At 38.4% G+C, this 26,314-nt stretch overlaps 1 protein-coding gene across 1 annotated transcript in view; it reads right to left on the bottom strand.

The window, feature by feature from the left end:
- Window positions 1–2,997: 2,997 nt before the first annotated feature.
- LOC139709523 (retinoic acid receptor alpha-like) overlaps window positions 2,998–26,314 on the bottom strand; it is a 36,370-nt gene continuing 13,053 nt past the window's right edge. Inside the window, exons 4-10 of the mRNA XM_071621483.1 lie at window positions 22,478–22,701; window positions 12,236–12,418; window positions 8,285–8,534; window positions 6,570–6,685; window positions 4,857–5,050; window positions 4,090–4,130; window positions 2,998–3,356 (exon numbers count right to left, since the gene is read on the bottom strand). Of these exons, the coding sequence (XP_071477584.1) occupies window positions 3,097–3,356; window positions 4,090–4,130; window positions 4,857–5,050; window positions 6,570–6,685; window positions 8,285–8,534; window positions 12,236–12,418; window positions 22,478–22,701 (1,268 nt within the window). The 3' untranslated portion in view covers window positions 2,998–3,096. The remainder of the gene's footprint in view (window positions 3,357–4,089; window positions 4,131–4,856; window positions 5,051–6,569; window positions 6,686–8,284; window positions 8,535–12,235; window positions 12,419–22,477; window positions 22,702–26,314) is intronic.

Below are 26,314 nucleotides of genomic sequence, written 5' to 3'. Positions count from 1 at the left end.
ATAAGCCAGAGCCATGAGGCCGTTTAGCGCAGTCAGCCTTGTTTGGTGCAGTTGGTAATCAAATGCAATACTAACTTTTTCCAGGCCCGTGATGGAGCATGTGCTCTCTACAAGTTTGCAAGTAGGACTGCTTAAGCTCCGGAAATTTGAGTTGGACCTTAAATTGTGATTTGTTTTATAAGGCTGCTAACAAAGAAAACAGTGAATGTTTGTACTATTAAATGCAAGCTACCACACGGCCTACAGCTTCATGTCCCTTCAAAAGAACTCAGCAACAGGGAAAGAGTACCTTACCAATGGGGCAAAAGCTGCCAGGGGATTTGAACCAAGGGACCTCATGACTGAGAGTCTATCATCCTAACCACAGAGCCACAACACAGCTTCTCTCTTCAAATTCATGAAATTCTTCCATTGAGATGTTTTCATTGCAACTGATTGACAAATTGCCCTACTTCGACGTAAATAAGCACATAATTGATCAGTGTTTTAGTGTAGCTTCTCTCTTGCCTGCCACAAGTGCCATGTTTTAGCAAAGTTGTGGCTGAAAAAACGAGGTATTGTCACATAACAGGGCCTTCCCAACCATCAAATCATGGCACATCTGGAACACAAAGTCAACTTTGCCACAACTGGCAAAGTCGTGATGATGATAAAACTGCACTGATTAGAAAGTGGAATGAGCTAGCTAGCTATTTTTCTAGGACAAATGCTCATCCTCGAAATGCCTCATATGGGCCACATATCACCAAAAGTCCTTCGATGGACGGTCAAGTTCATATTTTATTACCAACACGACATTGAATGTTTGATGATTCAATGACAAATAACAGGACAAGGAGTTGCAATCCTGGGGTCAATCACGAAGAGATTGTGATGTTTCACTAATCTTGAAGAGAATCATAAAAACTTTGATATGTAACAAATCGCTTTTGTAACATGTAGATTCTTTGCAATTCATAAAGTGTAAATCTCAGATGAATAATACACAAAAAAGGAAAATAATAATTTTGTTAGCAAAAAACATCTTTTCATTCATCGCCTGTCTAAAACTGCAGATGGCATTGCCATATACACAGCCTTATTGCACACGACTAAAGCTCAGTCACTACACAGTCTAGAAATGTGTACCTCAGTACTTTCAGTTCTCCAAATGTCCCTTTATATAAGATACATTTCCCATAGACACCTGCACCAGAATACTTGGGACTACTGTTGAAAGGGGTTTACACTCTCTATCTCAGGGACTTTGGACAGTGTGTTCAATGGAATGGGGTCTCCTTTGCCAATAAGCACTCAAAGCTCACACAGGGTTAATTTGTGTTCTTCACAGTACCTTACAACTTTTAGCAGGTAAAGGAAATATTTCTTGAAATGCTCTACCATATAGCTGATAGTCACTGGGTTCATTGGTACACAAACACAAGATAAAGCTGTCGATTTAACGGCATCCTTTAACAATTTGTCCAATTTGATCTGTAAATAATAATTGAAAAAAAAAAAAAGGTTTGAAATAAATGCAGAATGCTTTCAAAGTAAGAAAATACGTAAGCGATTGCATTTTTCTGCATTTCCCACAGAGAGTATTGATAAAGTGACTTGTTCATCAAATGGGTATTTACATGTTTGGTCCTATATGTCTTGGAAATGGCATAATTGCATATCACTATATGCCTGGTGAGCAGATATCAAAGGAGCTTATCTTTTAAGTGGTTGAGAGAGTGTCCTCACACAGAGAATCAATTACATCAAACACTCTACATTTGAAAACAATTACACATTTCCAGAAGTCCATCTTCTCTGCCAAAATTTGATTGTGCGTAAAAGCATAGGTTTCTACATGTAAATGGCAGTCAAAGTATTGGACGGCATTACAAGGTATGGTCGAATTATGGGCAGGTTTGGCTCAATTGGGTAATCACAAAGAGATTTTCGTTCCCAGCAGAATAAAACATAAGTTGATATGGTGCTGGCAATGCCCCTCCGCCCACCCCCCCCCCCCCCCCAAAAAAAAGCAACAACAAATAAACAAACAATACATCCCAACAAACAAACAAAATAAGAATACAAAAACAACAACAACCAAGAAAGGCACATTACAGTAAAATACATTTTGTAGTGATTGAAAGAAATCAACAGACAAAAAACTGCAACCTGAAGAAACATCCAGAAGAACAAAGCAAGACAATCAACTAAACAAAAGAGAATAGAAACAAAGACACAAATAAAATCATGCACCCTGAATAATGTCAAAAATACAATCCAACTGACAAACAAATACAATGTAGTACGAACTTCATAGTGCTGTATTCTTTATGAATGGACAGATGATTTGCAAAGGAGTACAAACTGATAAAAACAGTAAGCCTTCCAAAAATATTTCCAGATATCCATAAAACAATTATACCTCTGTCCAAAAATCATTCAATACTGAAAAAAAAAGAGCCCTTGAAATATGAAATGTACCTTCTTGTAATTGTGAGACACACTTTATGACCCAGACTCTCTTGATGCATATAATATACAGAACAGGTCCATCACTCTATCTGTTCTGCATGATTAAAAACACATTAAGGTAGTAATATAAATGATGCAAGACAGTAAAAAGTCCCTAACATTTCTGGCAAGGGTTTTGCTGGTTGCATTCAAAAAGTTCTCATGACAAATATGAGCACATCATGAGTACAGAGGTATATAGTTTGTGTAACTCACTTGGACATACATGGAGTATAGGAAAGGCAATGTATTTCTTTTTTTTTTTACATTGAACTGGTAGTTCTGTTTCTACATTCACACAAGGAAATACATACACAACAAAATTTCGTATCACAGCTTTATCCGTGGAGGCTGTAATTTTTCTTTTACAATCTGTACATTTACATATTTCCATTCATGATCAGAATACACCATTAAGCCTTATTTCTTTAAACAATCGAAACTGAGTTGAGCAATAACATACACATAATTATGATAAACAATTGCAAAATGAAAAAATATAGAGAGAATTGAACACCGTCACTGACAAAAATAGAGTTGAAAAGTATTTATAAGATATATTTCAATGTACATGGGGAAGTGGGGCGGGGCGCTGAGGCGATGTCACCGTGGTTGTACCGGTAGACTGTTGGCTGAGGCGCAGCTGAGGGGGTCTGCTTTTTCCTCCTTTGGAGTGGCGTGAGAGAGGTTGGTAGGAACGCCGCAGACTGACTTCGGGGGCTGGAATATGCCATTTCCTTTCGTCAGCTTGGTGAGTGGTAGCTGATCCCAGATGTCCCTCGACCGTTTGCCGCTGTGGCCCAGTCCACAAGGGAAGATCACATGACAAGTGATAAGTATGGTAACCATGGCAACAAAATCAACTTAATCAATACTCCTCCTTCATGAGTAAAAGAAATCATAGTAATATATCGTCCCTGGGGTGACAAGAGCTCTATCTCAAAATCATGAATTCTCAAGAGGTTTTTTTCTTTTTTTTTGTCTTCTTGCAACATTTTTTGTAAAATAACATCGATGTGACATCGAATAATGTATGAACATGTTTTTGGAATACAGTTGGAACTTACTTGTTTTTATTTCATTTCATTTATCTGATTCCATATCCACATAATACAAAATATTTTGCAAAGTAGCACAATAAATTTGTACACACAGGTGGAAAGGTTATGTTTAAAAACTCAAATCAGTAATTTTCATATAAAAAATAATTTTGTATGCTCGCCATGCTCGCATGCAGTGATTTTGTTCTCACAGTTCGTTCGGGTTGTGGTGCATGGGCCATGGTAAATGTCTCCTACAATTAAAGAGTTTGTTTGCAAAAACCGATAAGTCCATTTTTGAAGATTTTGAAGTACGGTCTCTGTCATAAAGTACAAAATAATACCTTTTAAATGATATATTGGTCACTACATATAAAGGTACATCTTTGAAGTTATGGTCAAAAGAAGAAAAAAATTTCTTATTATTCTCTTTATTTTTCTTGAACTTTAATCGCAAATATCTCCATTTGGCAAATATGAACTTATCGGTTTTTGCAAACAAACTCTTCAATTGTAGCTCAGAGTTACTCATTGTGCTTGTTGATCTCCTCCTCACTTTCCTCCATGCTGGAGGGCTGCTGCATGTACAACAGCTCCCTCCAGCATGGAGGAAAGGGATTTAATAAAAATGGTTAAAGGGATGGTACAGTTTTGGTGGAGATGAAAATTGGGCTTTTAAATGTTTGCGAGATACCAAGAAAACACTTATGATATAGTACAGGGCATACCATTTTAAGAGGAATTCAAAGTTTATTTGATGAAAATGGGGTTTGGAATGACTGAAACATCCAAAAACAAAGTAAAACAAAGCGATCGTAATAAAGTGTGGGTCCCACACTTTATTAGAATTGCTCTTTTTTGGATATCTCAGCCATTTCAAAACCAATTTTCATCAAAGAAACGTTGAATTCCTCATAGAATTACATGCTCTTTCATATTTTATAAGAGGTTTCTCATTACCTCACCAAAAAATGTTAGAAACCTGAAATTAGGTCTCAGCCAAAACTATACGATCCCTTTAACATACTCATCATCATCATAATCACTATCACAGTCTCAACTATCTTTATCACTGCCATTACCATCAAATATTAAACATACATGTGAAAAAACCCCAAAAAGCAAAACATGAAGCCTACAACCTTACTAGAAATTTGTTGCCTTTACTAAGAAATTTGGTTGAATTTTAGGGTTTTCTCTGGTCATGGGATTAATTACAGCACATGAGCAGGTTCTAAAACAGAGAGACTGAAAGACGAAAGCAGAAAACAAAAAACAAAACAAAACACACACAAACACAACGAAAATGCCAGAGCGTCTTACCCATCGGTGTTTGACTGGTTGAATATACCCGTGCAGGCACTGTAAATGTCTACCTTGGGTGTCTCCATGACATTGTCATTGAGTTCCTGGAGAAGGGGAGGTACAGGGACGGTGGGGTGCTCCATAAAGAACCTCAGGAGGGATTCCATCTGGAGGACGGAGACTGATCGGAGCAACTGCATCTTCATCACCAGCTGAGGAGGGGATGGGGGAAAGGGGGAAGGGGGATCGGTTACATAACATTAGATTTTTATCTAAATGATACTGTGATGCTCTTCTTCTTCTTCATCTTAACCCGCTGAGGACAGACTGATTTTGCTACAACACTCATTTCCCATAGACACCTGCCCGAGAATACTTGGGACTCGTCCTCAATGGGTTAATTATCATCTCCTTCTTCCTTTTCTACCCTTTCTCTTCCATCTTCATTATGATATACTTTACTTTCACTTTGACCATAATGCTGAAATAATGAGTTGGTACAAATAATAGACCTGATAAAAAAATGAAATAATGACGATAATAAAATAATGGCTGTTTTCTGTGTATACAACTCTTCAAACACTTTTAACACTTAGCTCAAAACACTTTCATTACAGCTTATCATCACTCTACGAAATGAAATCAAACCCACACGCCCAGAGCACACCTCTACCCCTGGTGCACACACCACATAGCGGCAGCACTTTGGAGAGAGTTATATTTTCTTTTTACTGTCTCAAATCGACTTAACCTTCATGGCAAAAAACAAACAAACAAACAAACAAACAAACAAACAAAAATTAAGAAAATCTTGGTGTTCAGTAACGAAAGAGAAAATCAAAATCAAATTCTTGAAAGTCCTTGGTACATTGTAAATATCAAACATTTTTAGGTAATTGTGACACAATTTGGATGAAATTTAATTAATATTCTCATGTGAATGTCTGATACTTGAGTGTTACTTTTCTTTCTAAAATATCTATACCAGTATTTTTAATATGTGACCCGCTACAACAAAAGGATCCTAAAGTCGCTGACGGGTGAGCCGAGCATGGCCCAGAAAAATACTATTTTCAGGCCTTTCCTTTGATCATTTAGCTTCAAAATTTTGGCAGATGATAGAAGATACATTAGACTACAATTTATGTTAAAGGTGCATGGTCCCCGTGTTTTAGTCAATGCGTACGCGGGCGCACGGCGGAAGTTTCCTATAGAGACCTACGCTATCGACTCCTCTTTAGCGCTTACGCTTTGGCCCACTTTCCCGAGTCCGAAGAAGTCCGATTCACTGTAGTCAGTGGTCAGATCACAGTTCGGCTCATGATTCGGCTGAGGGGGATGACAGCTTTAGCAAACTTCTTTTGTGATGTCATAATAACAAGCACATATGCACGCACCCTGGCATTACTACAGACTGCACGATGCGCAGAGAAGACAACGAAGGCAACGTTACTTAGTAACAGCCACGCACTTTACTCTTGATGACAGCTCAACTTCGGTAATCTTCGTATCAATGCTAACGGTGATCGGCAGTATCATCAACAGCGCCCTCTACACTACCGCGACTATGCCCCTTTAAAAACATAACTCCGAACGTTTTGACAGACTTTGGTGAGCTGACTTCAAACTCGATTTTCTCGGCTCACCCGTCAGCGACTTTAGGATCCTTTTGTTGTAGCGGGTCACATATGCAACCTCTTATCCCTCTTGATTGTCACAAGAAAAACTGACCTTAAAGAAGCGTTTGCTGTCTTGTGGATCCTTCCTGGCCAGTTCTCGTCGCAGACATTCGAGGAAGAGCTCCGACTGTTTCCCAAGCTCTTCTCGCTGATGAAGCCCAGCACGATCTAGAAACAACAACATTTCATTTCTTTAACCTTACACGGGCAAGCCCTACTTACTGATCAGTACCACTAATCTGTTCATGAACAGGGATTAAGTAAATCCCCCTGTCAATATTACATAACTATGACATTCATAAAGCGTTTTGTATCACTCCCGCCATGGCTAAGTTCTGGGCAGGGGGGGGGGGGGGCTTTAACAAATCTTGATCAAATATTCTGTCATAGCAGCGGTGAAGGGATTGCATAGTTTTGGTTGAGACAGAACTTCATGTTTTTAATGTGTTTTGGTAAGATAATGAGAAACCTCTGACGAAGTGTGAAAGAGCATGTACGTGTAATTCCACAAGTAATTCAATGTAATGTAATTTGATTCAATGTAATTTGATGCAAATTGGTTTGGAAATGGCTGATATATCTAAAACAGAGCGATCCTAATAGACCCACCTTTTATCGTGATTGCTTTGTTTCACTTTGACCCCGTTTACAGTGCGGGGCTGGGCCGAGCCGTGGCCGAGCCCAGCCTCAATTGCATCCGTTAGCCTCAAATTTGTCCGTTTACACTGCTGGGCCTGGCCGCGCTTTTAATTCAAACCTTTCAATATTTTTTCGTAGTGGCGCTCTGCTTGTAAACAAATGCAATTTGGTATAGTCTGGTTTTCAGACCCTTTACCAACAGGATTCCGTGGTGACGAAGATACCGTTCGGGCAAAGGCCTGTGCTGAAGGAAAAATACTTTGCAGGACAAAACCACCTTTACAATAAACTATACTCGTTTTTGACGATGAGGGGGTTAATATCCTGAATAACGAAATAGTATGGGCAGAGGGTTTGGAAGCCAGACTAAAATTGGCCGCGCATTTGGCCCGGATTGCATTTAAACTGAGAAAAGGATGGGCTTGGCCGCAGCTCGGCCGCGGCTCGGCCATGGCCGAGACCACTTCCAGAGCGTGGCCAAATGCGTGGCCAATTTTGGCCCCGCATTTGGCCCTTTTCACGTTTACATTGAAAGGAAGGCGGGCTCAGCGTGGCCAAGCCTCGCACTGTAAACGGGGTCATATTTTTTGGATGTCTCAGTCATTCCAAAAACTGATTTTCATCAAATAAACTTTGAATTCTTCTTACAATGGCAATGCCCTATACTATTTCATAAGTGGTTTCTTGGTATCTCGCAAAAAGTTAAAAGCCCAATCCTCATCTTCACCAATGCTACATCACCCCTTTAAAGTGAAAGGTCAAATGATGAGGCAGTATCTTATTCCAGAATAACCCACATTAATCACTTGATGTCAGGAACCTTTGATATGTAACAAACAGGAAGTCATATAAGATTATTAACACTAACACCAGGGAAAATGGCTTGTAAACATCTCTTTGCCACGATTCATCTACACATACTCATGGTCTGGTTTCATATCACGTCAGTCTTTAGGCAATTATCTTTATCACTTAGTGTGACCGTGGCACATGACTGAATTTCCAGATATTCATGAAAGAAGGACACAACTTCTCGCTCACACACACACACACACACACACACACACACACAAACAGCTTAGTCACTGCAACGATACTCACACTGGGAAAAACTTGCCCTGGACCTACCCGAGTTCATTATGGTTGAGGCCATGAAGAGGGCAGTCTCCATATCGGTAAGGTTGAGCTGGGCTATGGCCGTCGCGAACTCGAGTATGTGCCTCCAGAGGTTCTCCTCGGCCATGTCAGCGATGAGGCCGGCGTCGAAGAGCACCTGCTCGCCGAGGATGATGCTGCCGTCGATGGCGGATGCCAGCGGGTTGACTTGGATGAGCCACACCTCAAAATATGTCTGCTTCAGCAGCTGCATCTGGTCACACTGGGTTAGAATGGGGTCATTGGAGAGGAAAAAGAAAAATATACAAAGAGAGAAAGTGTGGAATTAGAGACAAATATGAACAGATCATTGAAAAGAGAAGGAAGAGAGAGAAACAAGAGATAAAGACAAGAAAGATTGTTGAAGAGGGTTATGAAATTGAGAAAAATGGAGATATGTACAAACAAAGAGAGAAAGGGAAAATGAGTATTTAACAGAAGAGGAAGATAAAGGGAGAGATGGGGAGAGAAAGGGAAAATAGTTGTTGTAGAGAAAATGGAAAATAAACATATGTGACCCGCTACATCAAAAAGGTCCTAAAGTCGCTCACGGTCGAAGCCGTGAAAATCGAGTTTGAAGTCAGAGCATTAAAATTGGTCAAAACTTATGATTTTCTGATTTTGATATATTATTGGAGTCTAACATGTCTTCTATCATCTGTCGAAATTTTGAAGCAAAATGATGAAAGGAAAGATTAAAAAATAGCGTTTTTCTGAGCCATGATTTTTGGCGTTTCAATGAAGCAGAAACTGGTTCGAAAATTTGGATTGAGCGCCACAGATAGGTTCCGCCCCTAACAACGACCAGAGTGATCTCATTGGTCAGTTTGCTGCAGCTTGCTGCTAACCGAAGCGTGAAGCTCGCACACTGCCCAGTCGACTGGTGCGTGCGGGCGGGGTGCGCTATGCTCAGCCGTCTCACATCCTGGTCACTGATTGGTTGGTGAGGAGACCGCCGATGCTGATGTGCTTGAATAAACTCTTCGGGGGTTGCTAGGGCTTACCTTCTATTGTCCAGAGGTGAAAACTGACTTGCGTGTCCCTTGATTGTGATTGCATCGAAAGGAAGACTTTTAGGGCGCTTTTCTCAAAACAGTGATTTTCCACACGTCTCGACATGCTCTCTTTTGAACATCGATATCTCCGCAGCCGATTATTTTAAAAAAATGTGTTATATATCAATTTAAAGCAGAAAGATTAGGGGATTATACATGCCATTTTCAAATAATCGATCTCACCCGACTTTAGGATCATTTTGTTGTAGCGGGTCACATATATTTATTCATACATCTGAAAGAGAGAGAAAACAGAGGAGGGAAGAGAGAGGGGGGAGAGAATGTCTTTCAGAAAGACAGGAATGAGGGGGAGAAAAGATTATAGAAAATAAGATAGAAAGCCAGAGACGAAGTAAGAAGGATAGAGAAAGATATAAATAAAGGCAGACAGAATGAGGGAGAAGAGAATTAAAGACTTAGACAAAGATAGAGACAGAGATAAAGAAAAATAGACAGTGATAGATAGAGCTAGAGACAGACAGATACAGAGACAGAGAGAGAGAGAGAGAGAGAGAGAGAAATAAAAAGGAAGGAGAAGAGATAGATAAAGAGAGGGAATAATGGAGAGTGGGGGGAGAGATAGGGAAGAATGAGAGAGATCGAGGGAGAGATATTTATGATAGTGGAGCGATGAAAATAATGTGACTGGGGAGAACGAGACATCATTTTATCCAGAAGCACTGGCAGCATAATACAGCTCACAATTCCTTCCTCAAGAACTGTGAATAACACGATGAATGATACATACAACTTTATCCCCAGGATATCCTATCCCATCTTGCACAAAGAGGCCCCTTCTAATACGCAAACCTTCAATTTTAATTATATCTTTCACCCTTTTGAAGACTAGTTCCGAGTCTGGCAGGTGTCTAAGATAAGGGAAATGTGCATCAAGGCCAAATCAGCTCGCTCTCAACGGGTTAAAAGTGAATCATGGTGGTGTTTCAAAATTAAAAACATTTGTCAAGTTGTAACTATGCCAAAAGGGTGGAAATTGACTTCCTTTATTGCTTAAAGGAAAATCGCTCTTGGGAAATTTACATTACTTACAGAAATAGATCTAAATCAAATATGATTAAATCTGTACTATCATGAAAACATGCTGAATGAATACAACTAACTTCATTTCAATAAACCTAAGGTTAATCTGTAAAATTGACAACATTTCAATGCTCTGTGCTTGGAGAGTAATGTCAGTGCCATTCAATGAAATAAAATTCCATGCTATAAATCAAATGAGAGTACAGTCATGTTCCTATTTGAGTCTGTCCCTTATTTTCCTTCTGTCCATTGTCTGTCTTTCTGTCTGTTAGTCATTTAACTTAATTTATTTCCAAATGTATCAATCTGTCTTTCTCTTTGTCCAACAATTTGTCTGTTGTCTGTCTACCTACATGACCGGGGGGTGTTTCATAAAGCTGTTCGTACAGTTATGAACAACTTAAGAGCAACTGGTGATAAGTTCTTGTGCTGAATTATGGAAATTCTAATAAGTACCGGTATAGCACATCAGAACTGATCACCAGTCGCTCTTAAGTTGTTCGTAACTTTACAAACAGCTTTATGAAACACCCCCCCCCCCCCCCCCCCCCCGTATACCTATCTATCTATGTCTTATCTATTTATCTGTATATCTATTTCTATCTTTCTCTGTCTATCTGTAAATCTATTTACCTTTTTATCTACCTACCCATCTACATATCTTTATATCTATTTACTTAAATGTATGTATGTATGTATGTATCTATCTATCTCTCCATCTATTTATCTATTCATCTATCTATCATACATGTAGATCTACCTACCTACCTTTCTACACGTATATCTCTATGTCTATGTTCCTATGCATGCATGTATGTATGCATGTATGTATGTTTTTTTTCTCATCACCTACACCTCTTGAAGTGATGGAGTGTGTGGTTTAGTACTTGTCTGAGTGGGAGGGGGTGAAGGTATGGGATGGTGGGTCTGGGGAGATGATGTGGTAAGGTGAAAATTACTCTCACTACAGACATGATATATGTTCTCTGTCAGACGTCTTTGGTATTTTCATCTCTACACCATTTTCCAAGGGAAATATGGTTCTACTATTAAAATTAAAAACAAAACAAAACTAGAAATATCTGCTGCCATAAAACAGGGTTCATGTCTCCTCTGGTTCATTAAACCTTCACCTGTTGAAGACTATTCCCAAGTATACTCTGGCAGGTGTTTGTGGAAAATGGATGTAGAAGCAAAATCAGTCTGTCCTCAACTAGTTTAGGGATTATAAAGGTATATCCAAGATGGATCTGCATACTAAAGTAATAAAAAAAAGTTTGTACACAAAATCACATTTTTGAGCAATTTTCAGTCTGACATGCACTTACATAATGCTGCGTAACGTCGAAACCGTGTACTCGGACGTCGCAAATTTGGTCTTAAAAGTTGCCCAAGGCTTCAAGGTAAATTGTCATGAATCGCCATGTGGATGCATGTTGCGCGAAGTGTCGGGGGGGGGGGGGGGGGCATTATGCCCCCCAGGTAAGTTAGGGTTAATCCTAAGTATCCTCCGGTATATGTACCAGGAGAAGCAGTAAAGGGAAAAAAAAATTTGTATTCACTTGCTGCTGTATGTTCATATAAATCCTTTGATCGGAAATCCATAGCTTGTTATGCCATTCATTTTTTGTCATTCTTATGACTACACTCATTTACCATTTGTTGCAATACGTTATTAGAATATACATTTCAATTATTTTGTTTGTCGTAAAAAACGCGACAAAAATGTTGTATAATGAATATCATTGTAACTCAGTTTAATATGTTTGTTTCTTTGCTTTTGTGAACTAAAAGAGGAAAACAAACCAAATCAAATCATTTTTCTAACCTGAGGTAGTTTCATGAATCCGGGGAGGCATTTTGCAAATTCCACGATTCTTCGGACACACGGTGATATGGCCTCTAGAAACGCCTTCCATGCGTAGACCTTGGGATCTCTTCGCTGCTCCTCCGTCAAGTCTGATGTGTAGGAGGCAGGGATGATTGGCTTACCACCACTTTTAAGCCTCTCCTGGGAGTAGCGAAAAGATAATCACGCCATTTAAAGAAGGAACTCATAAAAATAACTGCCTCCATGGAGGAGCTCAAAAAAAGAAGAGAGTAAGAAAAAAAAAGTTTTCACAAGGGAGCTCAAATAAAAGATTGTGAAATTGTCTCCACATGTGAGGACATCAAATAAACATGAACATCTAACACAAGCATTATAACACCGGTCCAAATCAACACACTTAACCCGTTGAGGATGAGTCCCAAGTACACTCGGGCGAGTATCAATGGGAAACGCCTATTGTAGCAAAACCAGTCCATACTCAATGCAGAGACTCCAACCCCCAGCACCTTCTGATCTGGAGATTCTCCCGCCTGAAACCCCTCGCAAACGGGAGACTCCAAGTTGATGTGCGCGAAGCGCGAAATTCCTTGCGGCCGGGGTCCAGTCTAGGGTTCTAGATGCTCTCTTGTGCTATCTAAGGCTTGTTTTTCAACATATGATATGGCAATAAGTAGGAAATCCTTTCCAACGGGAGACACAGAGCCAGGGTGGGAGAAATCAAATCTCAAGCGGGAGAACGGAGGATTGTGCAAAAATGGGCTTTCGGCGGGAGATCTCCCGTCGAAAGCGGGAGAGTTGGAGTCTCTGTCAATGGGTTGATAAACACCCACCCACACAAAACACACAGAAGGAGAATTAGTAAAAAATAAACAAACAAAATATTCTGAATCCTGGCCAAAATGCAAGAATCAAATTACACTCACAAAAGCTGAATTCTAATCAAACTGTAGGGGTACATAGAAAAAAGAAAACAACAACAACAACATCAGAAAGACAGGATGATTGTTGTGCAAACATTTACCAACAGCTGTTGCAGTCCATTTCCAGCCAGACACTGGGGTTTTATCATGATGAGGGTAAAAAATGCTGGTACAAAGGAAATGTTCTATGGTTGCCATCAAAATGGAAAGAAGAAGAAGAAGAAAAAAAAGAGACACACTTTACCTCACTGAAAGTCCTGATTATACTCGGACAAGTGCCTATGGGAAACGTGTGTTGCAACAAAATAAGCCCATCCTCAATAGGTTAAAGAAAGCTTGGAGTCAGGAAAAAAATATAGAAATAAAACTTCCAAAAACACTGAGAGGGTGAAAAAGAAGACATAGGTAGCATTTGGTTTCCATATAAAGAGAGACTACTTCAGACAATTGACATTTCACAGTTGCTAACTTTAAAAACTACTGGTATTTGCACAAGTCTTTGAAAAGACAAATCCATATCATAACCATGTATTAAGTTTGCTTTCTGTTAGGACTGAGTAATCTGTTGAGGACCGACTGATTCTGCTACAGCATGCATTTCCCATAGACATTTGCCCGATTATCGGGACTCATCCTCAACAGGTCAAGTTTTCTATGAATATTAGCAAAATGCATTTTTATTTTCACCTACAGCAACATTGGCTGTAGTCACATCTGCAAATCAGCTATGGTTACTACATTTACCAACTTACAATCCTACCAGTGAATGGTTTATGCAAAATATGTCATAATAATCAGCCCACGGTTCCCAGTCAATTATTTTGCAAATACTGTAAAACATGATATATAATCGTGGCATGAAATTTTTTAGCGAATTGGAGCCAATGGCCTTTGTCACGGCATGAAATTTTCACGAGTTGCCTCGAGCATTCAATGCATATAGTGTAGACAGGAACATTCCTGTGCATTTTAGTTTTGCGAATCTTGGCTCTCGCAAAATTAAAATGCATGCGAACGTTCCTCGTTTTACAGTAAACATTTTCTCCCTAACTGTGATAAAGACGGAGTAAGACAATAAGAACAAAAAACACGAATGCAAAGCTTCAAAATTTTTTGCATGGATTTCATATCCAAACAAGAAATCAATAAAGGTTTAAAGGGCACTACACTCGTAGTATGGGTAGAACACATCAGTGAAAGTTTAAAGGAAATCAGACAATCCCATTCAAAAGTTATGAATTTTCGAATTTTCTGCTCAGTCACAGAAGATAATATGACCCAAAAGAAGCTAGTCTATGATGCTAAACCTTTTTGTTTCTGTACGTAATGGCATTTGAGAAACCCTTGCAAGCTTTGTCACTCACAATTTCCATCCTAATCCATCACAATTCTACAAAACCACACCCACTTGGAATTCTAGAATTTTAGAACAAAGAACCTAACACAAGTGACAATGATTTGAAAGGACTGTCAGTTATCAGAAGAGATTTGCTGTAGTTGCTTCGGGGAATTCGGTACATCTGATTTGTCATCCACTAACACAACAGGAAGGAAAAGTTGTGCCAAAGTCATTCCAGACATTATCTACAACACTATGTGGGAAAGGGAAAGAGGGCAGGTGAAGGCAGCAACACGATAACCAAACAAGAGTTTGCTCTCTTCCTCTCCACATCCTAACATTGCCAATTTGCAGTGAGGGAACAACAAATATGATTTTCCAGTTTTAATAGAAACCAACACAAAGTGGGGGGGGGGGGGGGGGGTGGACCGGATCTTGGACGCCGATCACACGATCGCCGCAAAATTTTGCCTGAAGATAGAGCTGGATGTCAACTACAAGATTACATGGTCATACAATAGAAAAATATTGCCTTTCTATTTTTAATTAATCTATTATGCAAATTTGTGCATGAAATCATATTTTTCCCTATAACTCCATTAAAAAGACTGGAGGATTGCTAAATTTTTGTGTCAGAATTCCTCAAGACACATCAAACAATTTTCGTGTAAAAAAAATTCACAATCAAAATCAATTTCTTTTGTTGTCTATTGTTTTGTTAATTTCTTTTATTTAATTTACTGTTTTTTTGACCTTTTGTTTTCTCTTGTTTTTTAGCCAAAATTTGTTGCAGGCACTCTTTGAAGCTTATCTACACTAGAATTGATTAATTTCAATGGTTAAAAGTTGAAATAATCTTATTTATATCAATTTAACCAAAAAACACAATTTGCATTAAATTTGCACACGATATCATGAATTTGAGTCAGTCAACCCAAATGACATACTTGAGTCCTCTACAGGGAATCCAAATCAGTAACTTGTTTGTGGCTTTGGAGCTATTTGGTCACAAATACTGACTTCCAAAAGGAAACATGGAGCGAGACAAAGGCAATGATTCATACAAGAACTCACACTTAATACAGAGAACTCACACTTATGGCTGTGGGATAATAAGATTATTGCTAGCACTTTGGGAACTCTCTAAATCTAGAAAAAAAAATGTGCATGAAATGTTATAAAACATGACAATATTATAAGCTGTACATGTTATTTAAAATTCCTCCTCTTCACAACATTTACATTTCCTTCAGACGTGTTTATAAAATTCTATGTCTTCTTTTTCTAAGAAGCGTTTTTCTTCATGTCTGCTCAAGGCACTGTAGCAAACATTGTTTTCCCACAAATTATGTCATCTGGATGCTGATGAATTCAAGGAATAAGCTCTTGAATAGGCATCGTGCTCGAAGAGAATACAGATTGTAACCTTGCAGTCTTTTCTCTTCCCATTCCTTCACTTTTAGATCATTTCAAATTCACAACAATTGCATGTACAGGATTAATATCATGATCATGGATACCACATAAAAAAAGAGACATAATGTGATTTTCTTCTTTGTTTGTTTGTCTGTTCTTTTAATCTGGCTGATTGTAAAGGTGGAGGTATGTGTATTATCACCTCTGCCAATGATACTGTGATATACAATTGTACATTCTTCCTCCCCGCCCCCCCCCCCCCCCCCCCATCGATAGTATAATATTTATCATCTTGTTTGAGGAAAACATGCAAAAGTTTAAATTGCTGTAACTATCCTCACAAGGTTCAAAATGACAAAATGACTACCATTCTAGTTGTCTGATTTCATCCACTCTCCATTTATTCTCAAAGGCAACTTTGAATGCATTATATGGGGCTGCACCTTATTGACCATTCACTTTTTGCTGGTTGATTCCATCATCATCACTATGTGTTAAAAGTAAACTTGAACATGGCTTTAGAATTTTGATTGAAGTTTTTACAGATCTTTGTGTGGGTGCTGTCTCTGTGCCCTACATTCATTCAAGACACACTTTCTCTGAGGTGAAGTCCCATCAGGGGGCTACCCTGGCGGGGGCCAAACAGGACCTGGGGTGTAGATCAGATCTCTTTACCCTCCACAACAACAATGGAAGCCCAGTTGGGCAACTTGTCAAGGGCATGCACATAAAAACAATTGATTCACAGTAACCATGGCAACGATACGGTGAGGCAGATACACAGATAGGCATTACAAAGATGCGAGGGGAGTTCTCCCCAAGGCCACGTATGAAGAAGAGCGTTGAGGGGGAGAGGAAGGGGTAGTTTGGGGGGGGGGGGGGGTGAGATGCTGTGGTACACTACATAGACAAAACATGCATACAAACTGATCAGAAAACTCAACACACACACTCATACTCACTACCACATAGACCAATCTTCCCATAACCTCTGCCTTCATACACACACCAGACCGAGCTGATCTGCTCAGCATTTATAGGGATTTTCCCTACAACATACAAATTGCTGAACTCGAGTAAAAAGCCCGACATCCATCACCCTGCAGCCATAAAAGAAGAAGAAGAAGAAGAAGAAGAAGAAAAAAAAAAAGCCCTCTACAACCCTACTGAGCCTTCTTTACTGATTGTCTGGAATCTAATTTTAAGTAAAATAGAGATGTCTAATATACCTACATAATTCCTATTGTGTCACCTAGGCCTACTTGTTGGACCGAGGCGCATTGCTACTAATGTGCAGGTTTCCTTTAAAGGCATAATTTGCCATTTGCAGATAAAACAAAAACCCAGCAATTAGTGGTTCAAAATAGTTCTATTGTGAGGGATAGGGATAGATAAAGGATAGAAACAACCAATGTAAAATATTTAATCACTGTAATCAATGTTAAGTATTGTTAAATACAAAATATGTGAACAATAGTTGAAAAAAAAATGTTTTTAGACTAAACCGTCTACAGCTATGGTTTAACAAGAAAAATAGTGATATCTCTTTAGACTTTATGCTTTATTGCAAAAATGTTATATGGTAAGATGTTTTGTGATACAACTGACCTGCACATATGCATCAAATGTAATATCTTGAACATTTTTAAAATCACTGCTCCAAAAGGTGAAAAGGACCTTTAAACTTCAAAACCAGGTCATATTTGGTAGGACAACTACAGGGCCGGATCCAGGAATTCTGTAAAGAGGGGGCGCAACTAATGTTTCTGGTGCCACTTCTGGGTTTAATTTCATCTTTTTAAATTTCTTTTGTATTTAAGGTAAAGTAAAGGGGGGGGGGATGTGCGCCTGATAATGAAAAATCAGGCAAAATTTCAAACTTAAACATTTGTTCATATTTTTTTGTTGTCAAATTTGGTTAAAACTTCAATGATTCATTTAATCTGCTGTAGATCGAGAAAAACAAAGCTTTTTAAGAATGTTACAGTTTTTGGTTATTTTGTTGTTGTTAATGTTCAGCTTTAAAGGTTTAATAATTTGTGTGAAAGTCTACTGCACTCAACTGGTGAGTTATTATAATCACATTATTATTATCATTACCATTATTATCTTTTTTTTTTTTACAGAATAAACACACATTGTGCAGAGGCACTAAATGTTTCTGAGGTCTTGTTGCTTTCAAAAGTGCAAACACATAATTGCCACTATGCCTGTTTTGCCCATTTATGTTATTTACATCAACTTCTTATCAGAATCCATTCAATCTACCAGCACATTCCCACAAAGATATGCTACTTTTGGCTCTCAAAGTTCTCAAGTGTCACGAGATATTGGAAAGAAAAATGGAAAGGAGAGAGGAGAGGGGGAGGATAAAGGTTGGGAAAATTATGGAGACATGAGAGAGAAATGAAGATGAGAAATTCTGTGCAATGCAGGGTGCTACATAAGCACTTGCCCGATTGCCCAGGGCATGTAAAAATCAAAGTTGGGCAAGTGTTTTGGAACAATGAAAAAAAATGCTTGCCCAAATTGGGCAAGCAAAAAGTTTGAAGCCATCTTTAGTTCCCAACACTTACATGAAAAAGGTCCCACCAATCCAACACCAACACTCTATCGAACCAAGTTTGTTACTCCCCACATGTGTGCTGTTTATTCAAATGATTGGGTTTTATCAAGCCCTTGGCTTTTCAAATGATTTTTTTATTAATTTCATTTTTGGACTTTCTTATCGGGCAAGTAAAATTCATGCTCGGGCAAGTGTTCTGCAACAGTTTGAAAATCTGCTTGCCCGACCGGGCAAGTAGTAACAAAAAGTTATGTAGCATCCTGTAATGCATCATGAAATGAAGCAGGAGAAAACAAAGTTATAATACGTCTAAAAAGGCAGACTTTGGTGGATTTTATATCTTGTTCTTACCTAAAACACAAATGTGTTTGTGGGTAGCGTAAACATTTTTGTATATATATCTATATATGCACATGCAGTTTTCGGAACAGTTTGGAAATGGAAGATTCTCCCTTCCCAATATTGATTACTCGTTATCAAAGAAAGGAATGACATGGCTTGAACTCATTTTGGTGGAGTGCGTATGCATGAACCTTTGGATCGAATTTATGATTACGTTCTGCTCCTCGGTACTTGAATTTGCCAGCGTTTTGGAATGAAAGAAATTCTGTAGAACAACATTTGCTAACTAAAGACAGATCTGTTCAGTTTTGGAACAGAATCATACACAAGATGAAAGCTGAGTGATTTCACACTGAATATAAAAACAAATTGTTGTACTGCATTTATTACAAGACTTTCGATGATACAGTTACAACGACTTTGTGGCTGCACATACCCATTGCCTACGGCGGCACCAGGAAATCAAATCACAAAAGTTTTCATTATTTGTCGGAACCTTTGAGAAAAGCGACTAAGTAATCTTTTCTTTTTCCAGAAGTCATATCGCAGTCCCGTTCACATGCACAAATACACACACACACACACACACACACACACACAGACAGGCACACTCACAAATAATTAAAAAAATATATAATTAATGTATTGCAATGGATCGGCAAGAGGTGCTGTAAAAGTGGACATTTTCGCAGTGTTAGGAATATGTGTTATAAGTATTATATGTATGGGCAATTCCGTGAAAAATGTTACCCGAGGGTGGAAAAATGAAAATCAAGAAACAACTTTGTTTTACCCTGGAAAGTATTCAGGAAGGGTCATATCAAACTGATATGATGAAAAAATTTGGCACAATTTGGAAAAAATATAATTTTTTAGGTATTGAAATCGTGTGTTTTTTCTAAGACATCGCTGAAAAATTCAGTATAATTTGCATGTAATTCTTCTGATGTAGAAATTTTCCCTATAAAATGACTTTCAGGCAAATGTTTTTATGCTATGATAAAGCTGATGACTCATTTTTACATCATCCTTCTTGGTATTGAAAAAGAAAAATTCTTTCTTAAAAGATGAGCATTTCAATTTTTTGAATTTCCACCTCTTACAAAGTGTAATGTCCGTAACGTTTTAGATGTAAAAGTTCTTGTAACACACTGTGTGTTTGTCTAATTTTGTTCTAAATTCAAACACAAAGCTAAAATGTGATATCACACAATATATCTACACAGTTTTTCAGGAACCTGCATAATTCCTTTTAAAAAGCGTTACGGCATTACATAACCAGTGCGTTACGGACATTACACATTTGTGGCAAAAGTATTTAATAGCTACATAAAATTATGATTGCTAGGAATAGTTTGGATTCTACCCTACAATATTGATATCTATCACAATGAATGCCCTAGCCCTTGCATTAAAATTGATTGGGGACTTTACTCAGCAACAAGTGCAGTGTTTCAGCAAGATTTTGACTAATCTTCTGCATTCCTCTACAATCTTATTTCTTGTGTCTACTTATTTCTACCATGAAATACGGGTACATGGATGCAAGCTATCTTACAGCAACAGCATATCAAGTTGAGTAATTATACTATGATGGCAAGAATGTATGTTAAAACATTGTTAAAGAAGAGAAACAGTCAAAAACATCTCTGGACAAGGCCTTTTACACAATATGGTCAGTTGTGGTCTGACTTGTCTGTTAAGGAAATACAGTCCAACCTCAATATCTAACCATGTCGTGAACGGTAGCCAACTGGATAAAATGATATTGCTGGATAAGGGACATATGCTCACGCATGACACTTGTAAGCAAATTGTGTAGGATATCATTAATTGGCTATTCATTATTATAGTTTACATGAAAGTTTCCTGTTTTATTATTCAATAATGTGGAAATCAAATGGAATGTGAATGAAATACACTTCCTCATTATTCCTTCTAGCAACAGTATTTTGGTTGGTAGAAATATAATGTACCATAGCAATTAACGCTGTCCTGAATCACAATTACTTTGTAAAGAATAAAAAAGTGTTACGTACTTTTGGTCATATTTTGCACCGAATTATGCAAAGAAAATCATGTGCCAGTCCATATCTGAATAATAGAGCAATCCAGAAAAGTGATTGCTGGATATAAACTGAGGTTGGACTTTCTGTAAGGAGGATAGTCCATCGATTATGAAATCCATGGATCCATGAATATTTCTTTGAGTGTAGTGAAGGAGAGCCATTTTTAGAACAGGATGGAATCATAGTATTAGACCCTCTCCAACAATTGGTCAAGAACACCTTTCTAGCTTCCAAGGTGATTTGGAAGCAGAATAAACAATATTTTCCAAAACAGACTTTTCTGACCCGGGAAAAGACTGTTGTACAATTATGTACTTCAACAAACTGTAGGGGAATAAAAGAAAGTAAAACTAAACATTCATAGTGTAAAAATACATACTGAGCATTTGTTGAACCATTATTTTATTTAATTTTGATTATGCATTAGTTTTGATTAAAATAAAAGTTGTTTATTCGTGCAGAGTTATGCTCAGTGATGGCTATGTAGATGTGAATAAAAAGTGTAATGTCCGTAACATTTCTTTAAAATTACATTTTGAGTAATTAAAAGTTTGAATATCATAATAGAAAGTCAAAAGGCTGATCTATATGTCATTTATAGATCACAACTGTATTGCAGGCATTAAATAAGTTGATTAAATTCCAATATGATAGAAAAGTCAACAAATTGTTAAAGTAGAGGACCATACTGAACAAATAGTCCTCAAATTGGCAACTCCTGAAATAAAAGATCTCATTAAAGGGCTATGGCAACATTGTCAAATGTGTATTGATTACCATCCAAGTGAAAAGGATAAAAAATATTAATACTTGCATGTGACTCCTGCCACTTAATGAAAGTGGACAAATCTGTAATGTCCGTAACGCTTAGAATGTAATGTCCGTAACGCCACAATTATAGCTCTAGGTGGTACATGTGCCATCTATTTCACTAAATTTGATTTTATTTTCTTTAAACATTTCTTTACCTTTCAATTTATTCCTACATTGGTCTAATTATGTGCTTAAACTCACAGAGTTTTCAATGATTGTATAGGCATGCAAAAAGTTATGTCCAAAAAATGTAATGTCCGTAACGGCCAACATTTTATGCAGTAAGTGCCATATAATGTGGTGAAATGAATTGAAATTTTCACTGTTTATGATTTAGCCTCATATGTGAGTGATTCCATTGTATGAGTTCAGAATTAAAACATTTTGTTATCTTAATGACCTTTTGAAGTTGCAAATTTTGTCTGAAATGTAATGTCCGTAACGCTGGAACTGCCCACATGCATCTTTTACATGCTTGTCTATGGGAGCATTACGGTCACCCGCACATATCTTTTACGTGCTTTGTCTATGGGAGCGCGGGTGATGGGTTGCGGGCCCCTTCCTTAGAGCAAAACTATTCCGCATCGTTCCCATTATTTTGACGACGATAGCTGCTAATTTCCAGCATCAATCAGTGAACTTGTGGTTCTGTTTCAATCTTCACAATATTTTCAGCATGTGAGTGGGATTCCATAGAATTTCAGCGACGAAATGTGATGCGAACATGCATACACATTAAATATGACGAGTTGCGGGTCACTCATCTATACTCACCATAAGTTCCTTTCTCCTGCTAATCAAGGTGTTGACCATGGTCTTGTTGTATAGGCAGGTCACTTCTCTGGCCTGGAGGATGGTCTGGCTGACCGTATACATCTCCATCTCATGCCGCTCCCTTGCCTCCTTCTCCTCGCTGGTCTCCGGCCGAGCGGTCAGCTTCCGGATCTCGTCCAGGTTGTTCTGCTTGACCCGTTTGGAGTAGCGGCCGATGCGGACGGCTGACCAGTTGAAATGTTGAATGGGAAAGTGGGTGGGAGAGATATACAAAGAGAGATGAGGAGATGACAAAAAAAAAAAGAGAGAAAAGAAAAGCAAACATCAATAGAGAAAGAAAGAAATTTAGACAGACAGAGCAGGAGAGAGAGAGAAAGATAAAAAGACAGTGAGGAAAAAAAAAAAAGAGGGAGAGGGAGAGAGAGAGAGATTAAAAAGCAATTGCAGACCCATTAAAGGACAAGTTCACCTTCATAAACATAAGGATTGAGAGAATGTAGCAATATTAGTAGAACACATCATTGAAAGTTTGAGGAAAATTGGACAGTCCGTTCAAAAGTTATGAATTTTTGAAGTTTTTGTGCAGTAACCGCTGGATGAGAAGACTACTGCAGTGTGTGAATAACTTAGATGTCACATGCGTACAAAAATATAAGGAAAATATAAAGAGAATTTCACAAAATTTCATCTTTTGAAAAAAGTACACATTCCCCCGACTCGTTACCGACAAATGTTATGGGTAATATTATTCCCCCTGCCTTTAGAAAGAGTCAAGTCAAGTGCTCTTTTATTATGCGAAAAAAGTGAAAATATGTTGAATTTTCTTTATATTTTCTTTATACTGTTGTACGCATATGACTCACAAGCTGTAGTAGTCTCCTCATCCAGCGGTTCCAACACAAAAATTTTAAAAATTCATAACTTTTGCATCGATTGTCCAATTTTCCTCAAACTTTCACTGATGTGTTCTACTAATATTGTTGCATTCTCTCAATCTCTATGTTTATGAAGGTGAACTTGTCCTTTAACTTCTTTTACACGCAAAATAGTTTTTATTATGCTCCTGGAGTCATTATAACAGCCATATTTGTGTATCATGAAGTTTATTTTACTTAGCTTAACACAGAATTTCATTTTAATGGTTATTAGCCCCATAAACCTAGAAAAGAGAATGATATGAAATAAGACTGGTACATGTACAAGGCCAATTGTACCTTACCAACATTCAATGATCTATTCCTTGAGCTGGCACCTTGAATCAGAATGATGTACAAAATGGAACCTATGAGGAGGACAGTCTTCTATTGACTGATTCTGTGACGCGCTATGTGTATTTTTGGCATGGGCAGCGCCATTACGCGGTGTCTTAGCCGACCCCCCCCCCCCCCCCCCCCTCTCCCCCACCCTCTTTCGCGCACGGAATGAAAAACTGATGCATGGTTGATTTAGCCAATGGGCGTGTCGTACTGAGTGTGCGAATGCTTGCTTAGTGCGTGAACCTTTGTTACAAGTGCGTGATAAACATGTTGTCCGTGGGGTGGGGGAGAGGAAGGGGGGTCGGCTGGGACACCGCATGGCGGCGCCCCGTGCCACAAATAGTCTGCTGCCCTCAACGAACCCGAATCGGTCAATAGAAGAAACTGGTTTGTACTCTCAGAGAGAACTTGACTTTCAAAGATGCCAAAATCACAAGATTGACAATTCTGTATTGATTCTGAGATTTTACTCTTTTTGCATACATTATGTACTTTGTATCAATTACGCACTGATTTGTCACTGTACTTGGAGAAAAAAAAATGCAGAAATAAAACCAAGCAAAAACATACTCAACAAGAATTGGTTGAAACAAATGAGGTTAGGTCCTTATGCAGGCCTGCATCAACTCTCCTTTCTCAAGTTTTGCATCTCCAAAATTCTGATGGGAAAATTACCAAAAAGTATCCCCTTTTAACTACCGGTAATATGGTACAATGTATGCATCATACATTTCATGAGGTTTTTATTTTTGCAAATTTGATGAGATGTGTGTGTTTGAAAACATGTGAAAATGCAGTGTACTATAACCTTTGACCCTGACACAACTTTAATGTGATGTGCACTCGTACAATACTGCGTTCATTACTGTACTTCCCGATCACAAATTTCACTACTCACGAAAAATTAGACTCGCTAAATATATTGGCATAGGCGGGTACTCGTGAAAACACCTCTGACACTGCATGCTTCACAGAGGGTTTGCTAATCTCTTCGTCAGTTTGAAGAATTTCTAGATGAAACTTCCCCACTGGTTAGTGTTTGTGTCAGAGATGGGGATGGGGTGGGGGGGGGGGGGTGGGGGAGTACATAATTATTATCTAAGGTTGAATATCCCTGTAGATATTTGGATGCCTGACTCATTTCTTATCCATTTTCAATAAAGGGTGAATATAACTCACATATGCCTGACATCACATTTAGGACCATGACTACAATCTGACTAAATGCAGCACACTTGGTCGGGAGAGTCATTATTTGACACTTCCGTATTGTGAACATTTCTGCGCTAAGATCCCATGGCACCATATCACAGAGGCCTGCACTGCTTTCTAGGCCCTGGCATTGATTAGGGGATGAAAATTACTTTTGAGAGATCTGGGCTGAATGCCAGTCTCACTGCTTGATCCCACATATTGCTTTCTGTGTTCTCCTAATATCTCAGCCACACACTGGGTCACAATGTCTTGAATGCCTGGATATCTCTAACCCTAAATCCTAAAATCCTAAAATCCTAAAATCCTAAAATCTTAGAAAGCTGTCTGATATCCTTCTTCATCATACACTAATATAGGTCCACACTATCACCAAGGCATGGTCATCATATGTGACCCTGCATCACAAAACCAACAAAAAGTCATCAGACATGGATTTCCAGTTGAGGGCAGATTCTAAAAGAGCAGACTCTAAGCTTTATAATGATGTATTTAACTCGATTCAAATGGACTCCCCTAGCCTATTTAAATACTGCAAAGAAAGCACACACTCTGGAAAAGTGTGAACCGAGAAAAGAGGCTCTGAAGTACAAGGTATATTCAAGTGTTTAATCTTTACCACACTGTGCTAGCTGTGCAATGAAAGGGACAAAACACAGGATGTAAACCACCGGAGCAACAACAACAATGGGATTATCAGATTAAGCTGAAATTGATCATAGTCTATCAACACATTCTGTCCATGATTAATGCCAACTTTCAAATCAGTAGTGTCATCCTTTCAGAAGTTATTAGACTTGAAAGTGTAGAGTGTGTAAAGGATGTCAAGAAACGAAAAGGGGTCTTTATGACATACCTAATCATTCTATACTCTCCCCCAAAAAGAGTTGTAGAAAAACTGTTGAAAACACACTTTTCCATTCATGTTATGATCCCAAACTAAAGAATAATGTTGAAAATGGATAGCTCTTTCAGAAAACAGGAAAAACTCAAGATTGACTCAGTTGACCCATTTCACCTTTTTTGAGTCCTCGAGTAAAATCAAGGGGTGCGACTTTTTGTTCGTTTTGTGATGCAAGGTCACATATATGTGACCCTGCACCACAAAACAAACAAAAAGTCGCCACACATGGATTTTTAGTAAAGGACAGATTCGAAAAGGGCAGACTCTAAGCTTCAAAATGATGTATAACTTAATCCAAATGGACACTCCTAACCTATCTAAATATTGGAAAGAAAGCGCTCACTCTGGAAAAGTGCGCACCGAGAAAAGAGACTCTGAAGTACAGGGTCTATCTGTCTATTCAAGCGTTTAATCTTTACCAAACTATGCTAGCTGTGCGATGAATGTAACAAAAAACAGGACGTA

This window comes from Diadema antillarum, unplaced genomic scaffold, assembly GCF_040938485.1.
Source record: "Diadema antillarum isolate AM-2024a unplaced genomic scaffold, OU_Dant_1.0 seq00001441_RagTag, whole genome shotgun sequence".
Taxonomy (NCBI): Eukaryota; Metazoa; Echinodermata; class Echinoidea; order Diadematoida; family Diadematidae; genus Diadema; species Diadema antillarum.
This window is presented reverse-complemented; position numbering and strand designations above follow the sequence as displayed.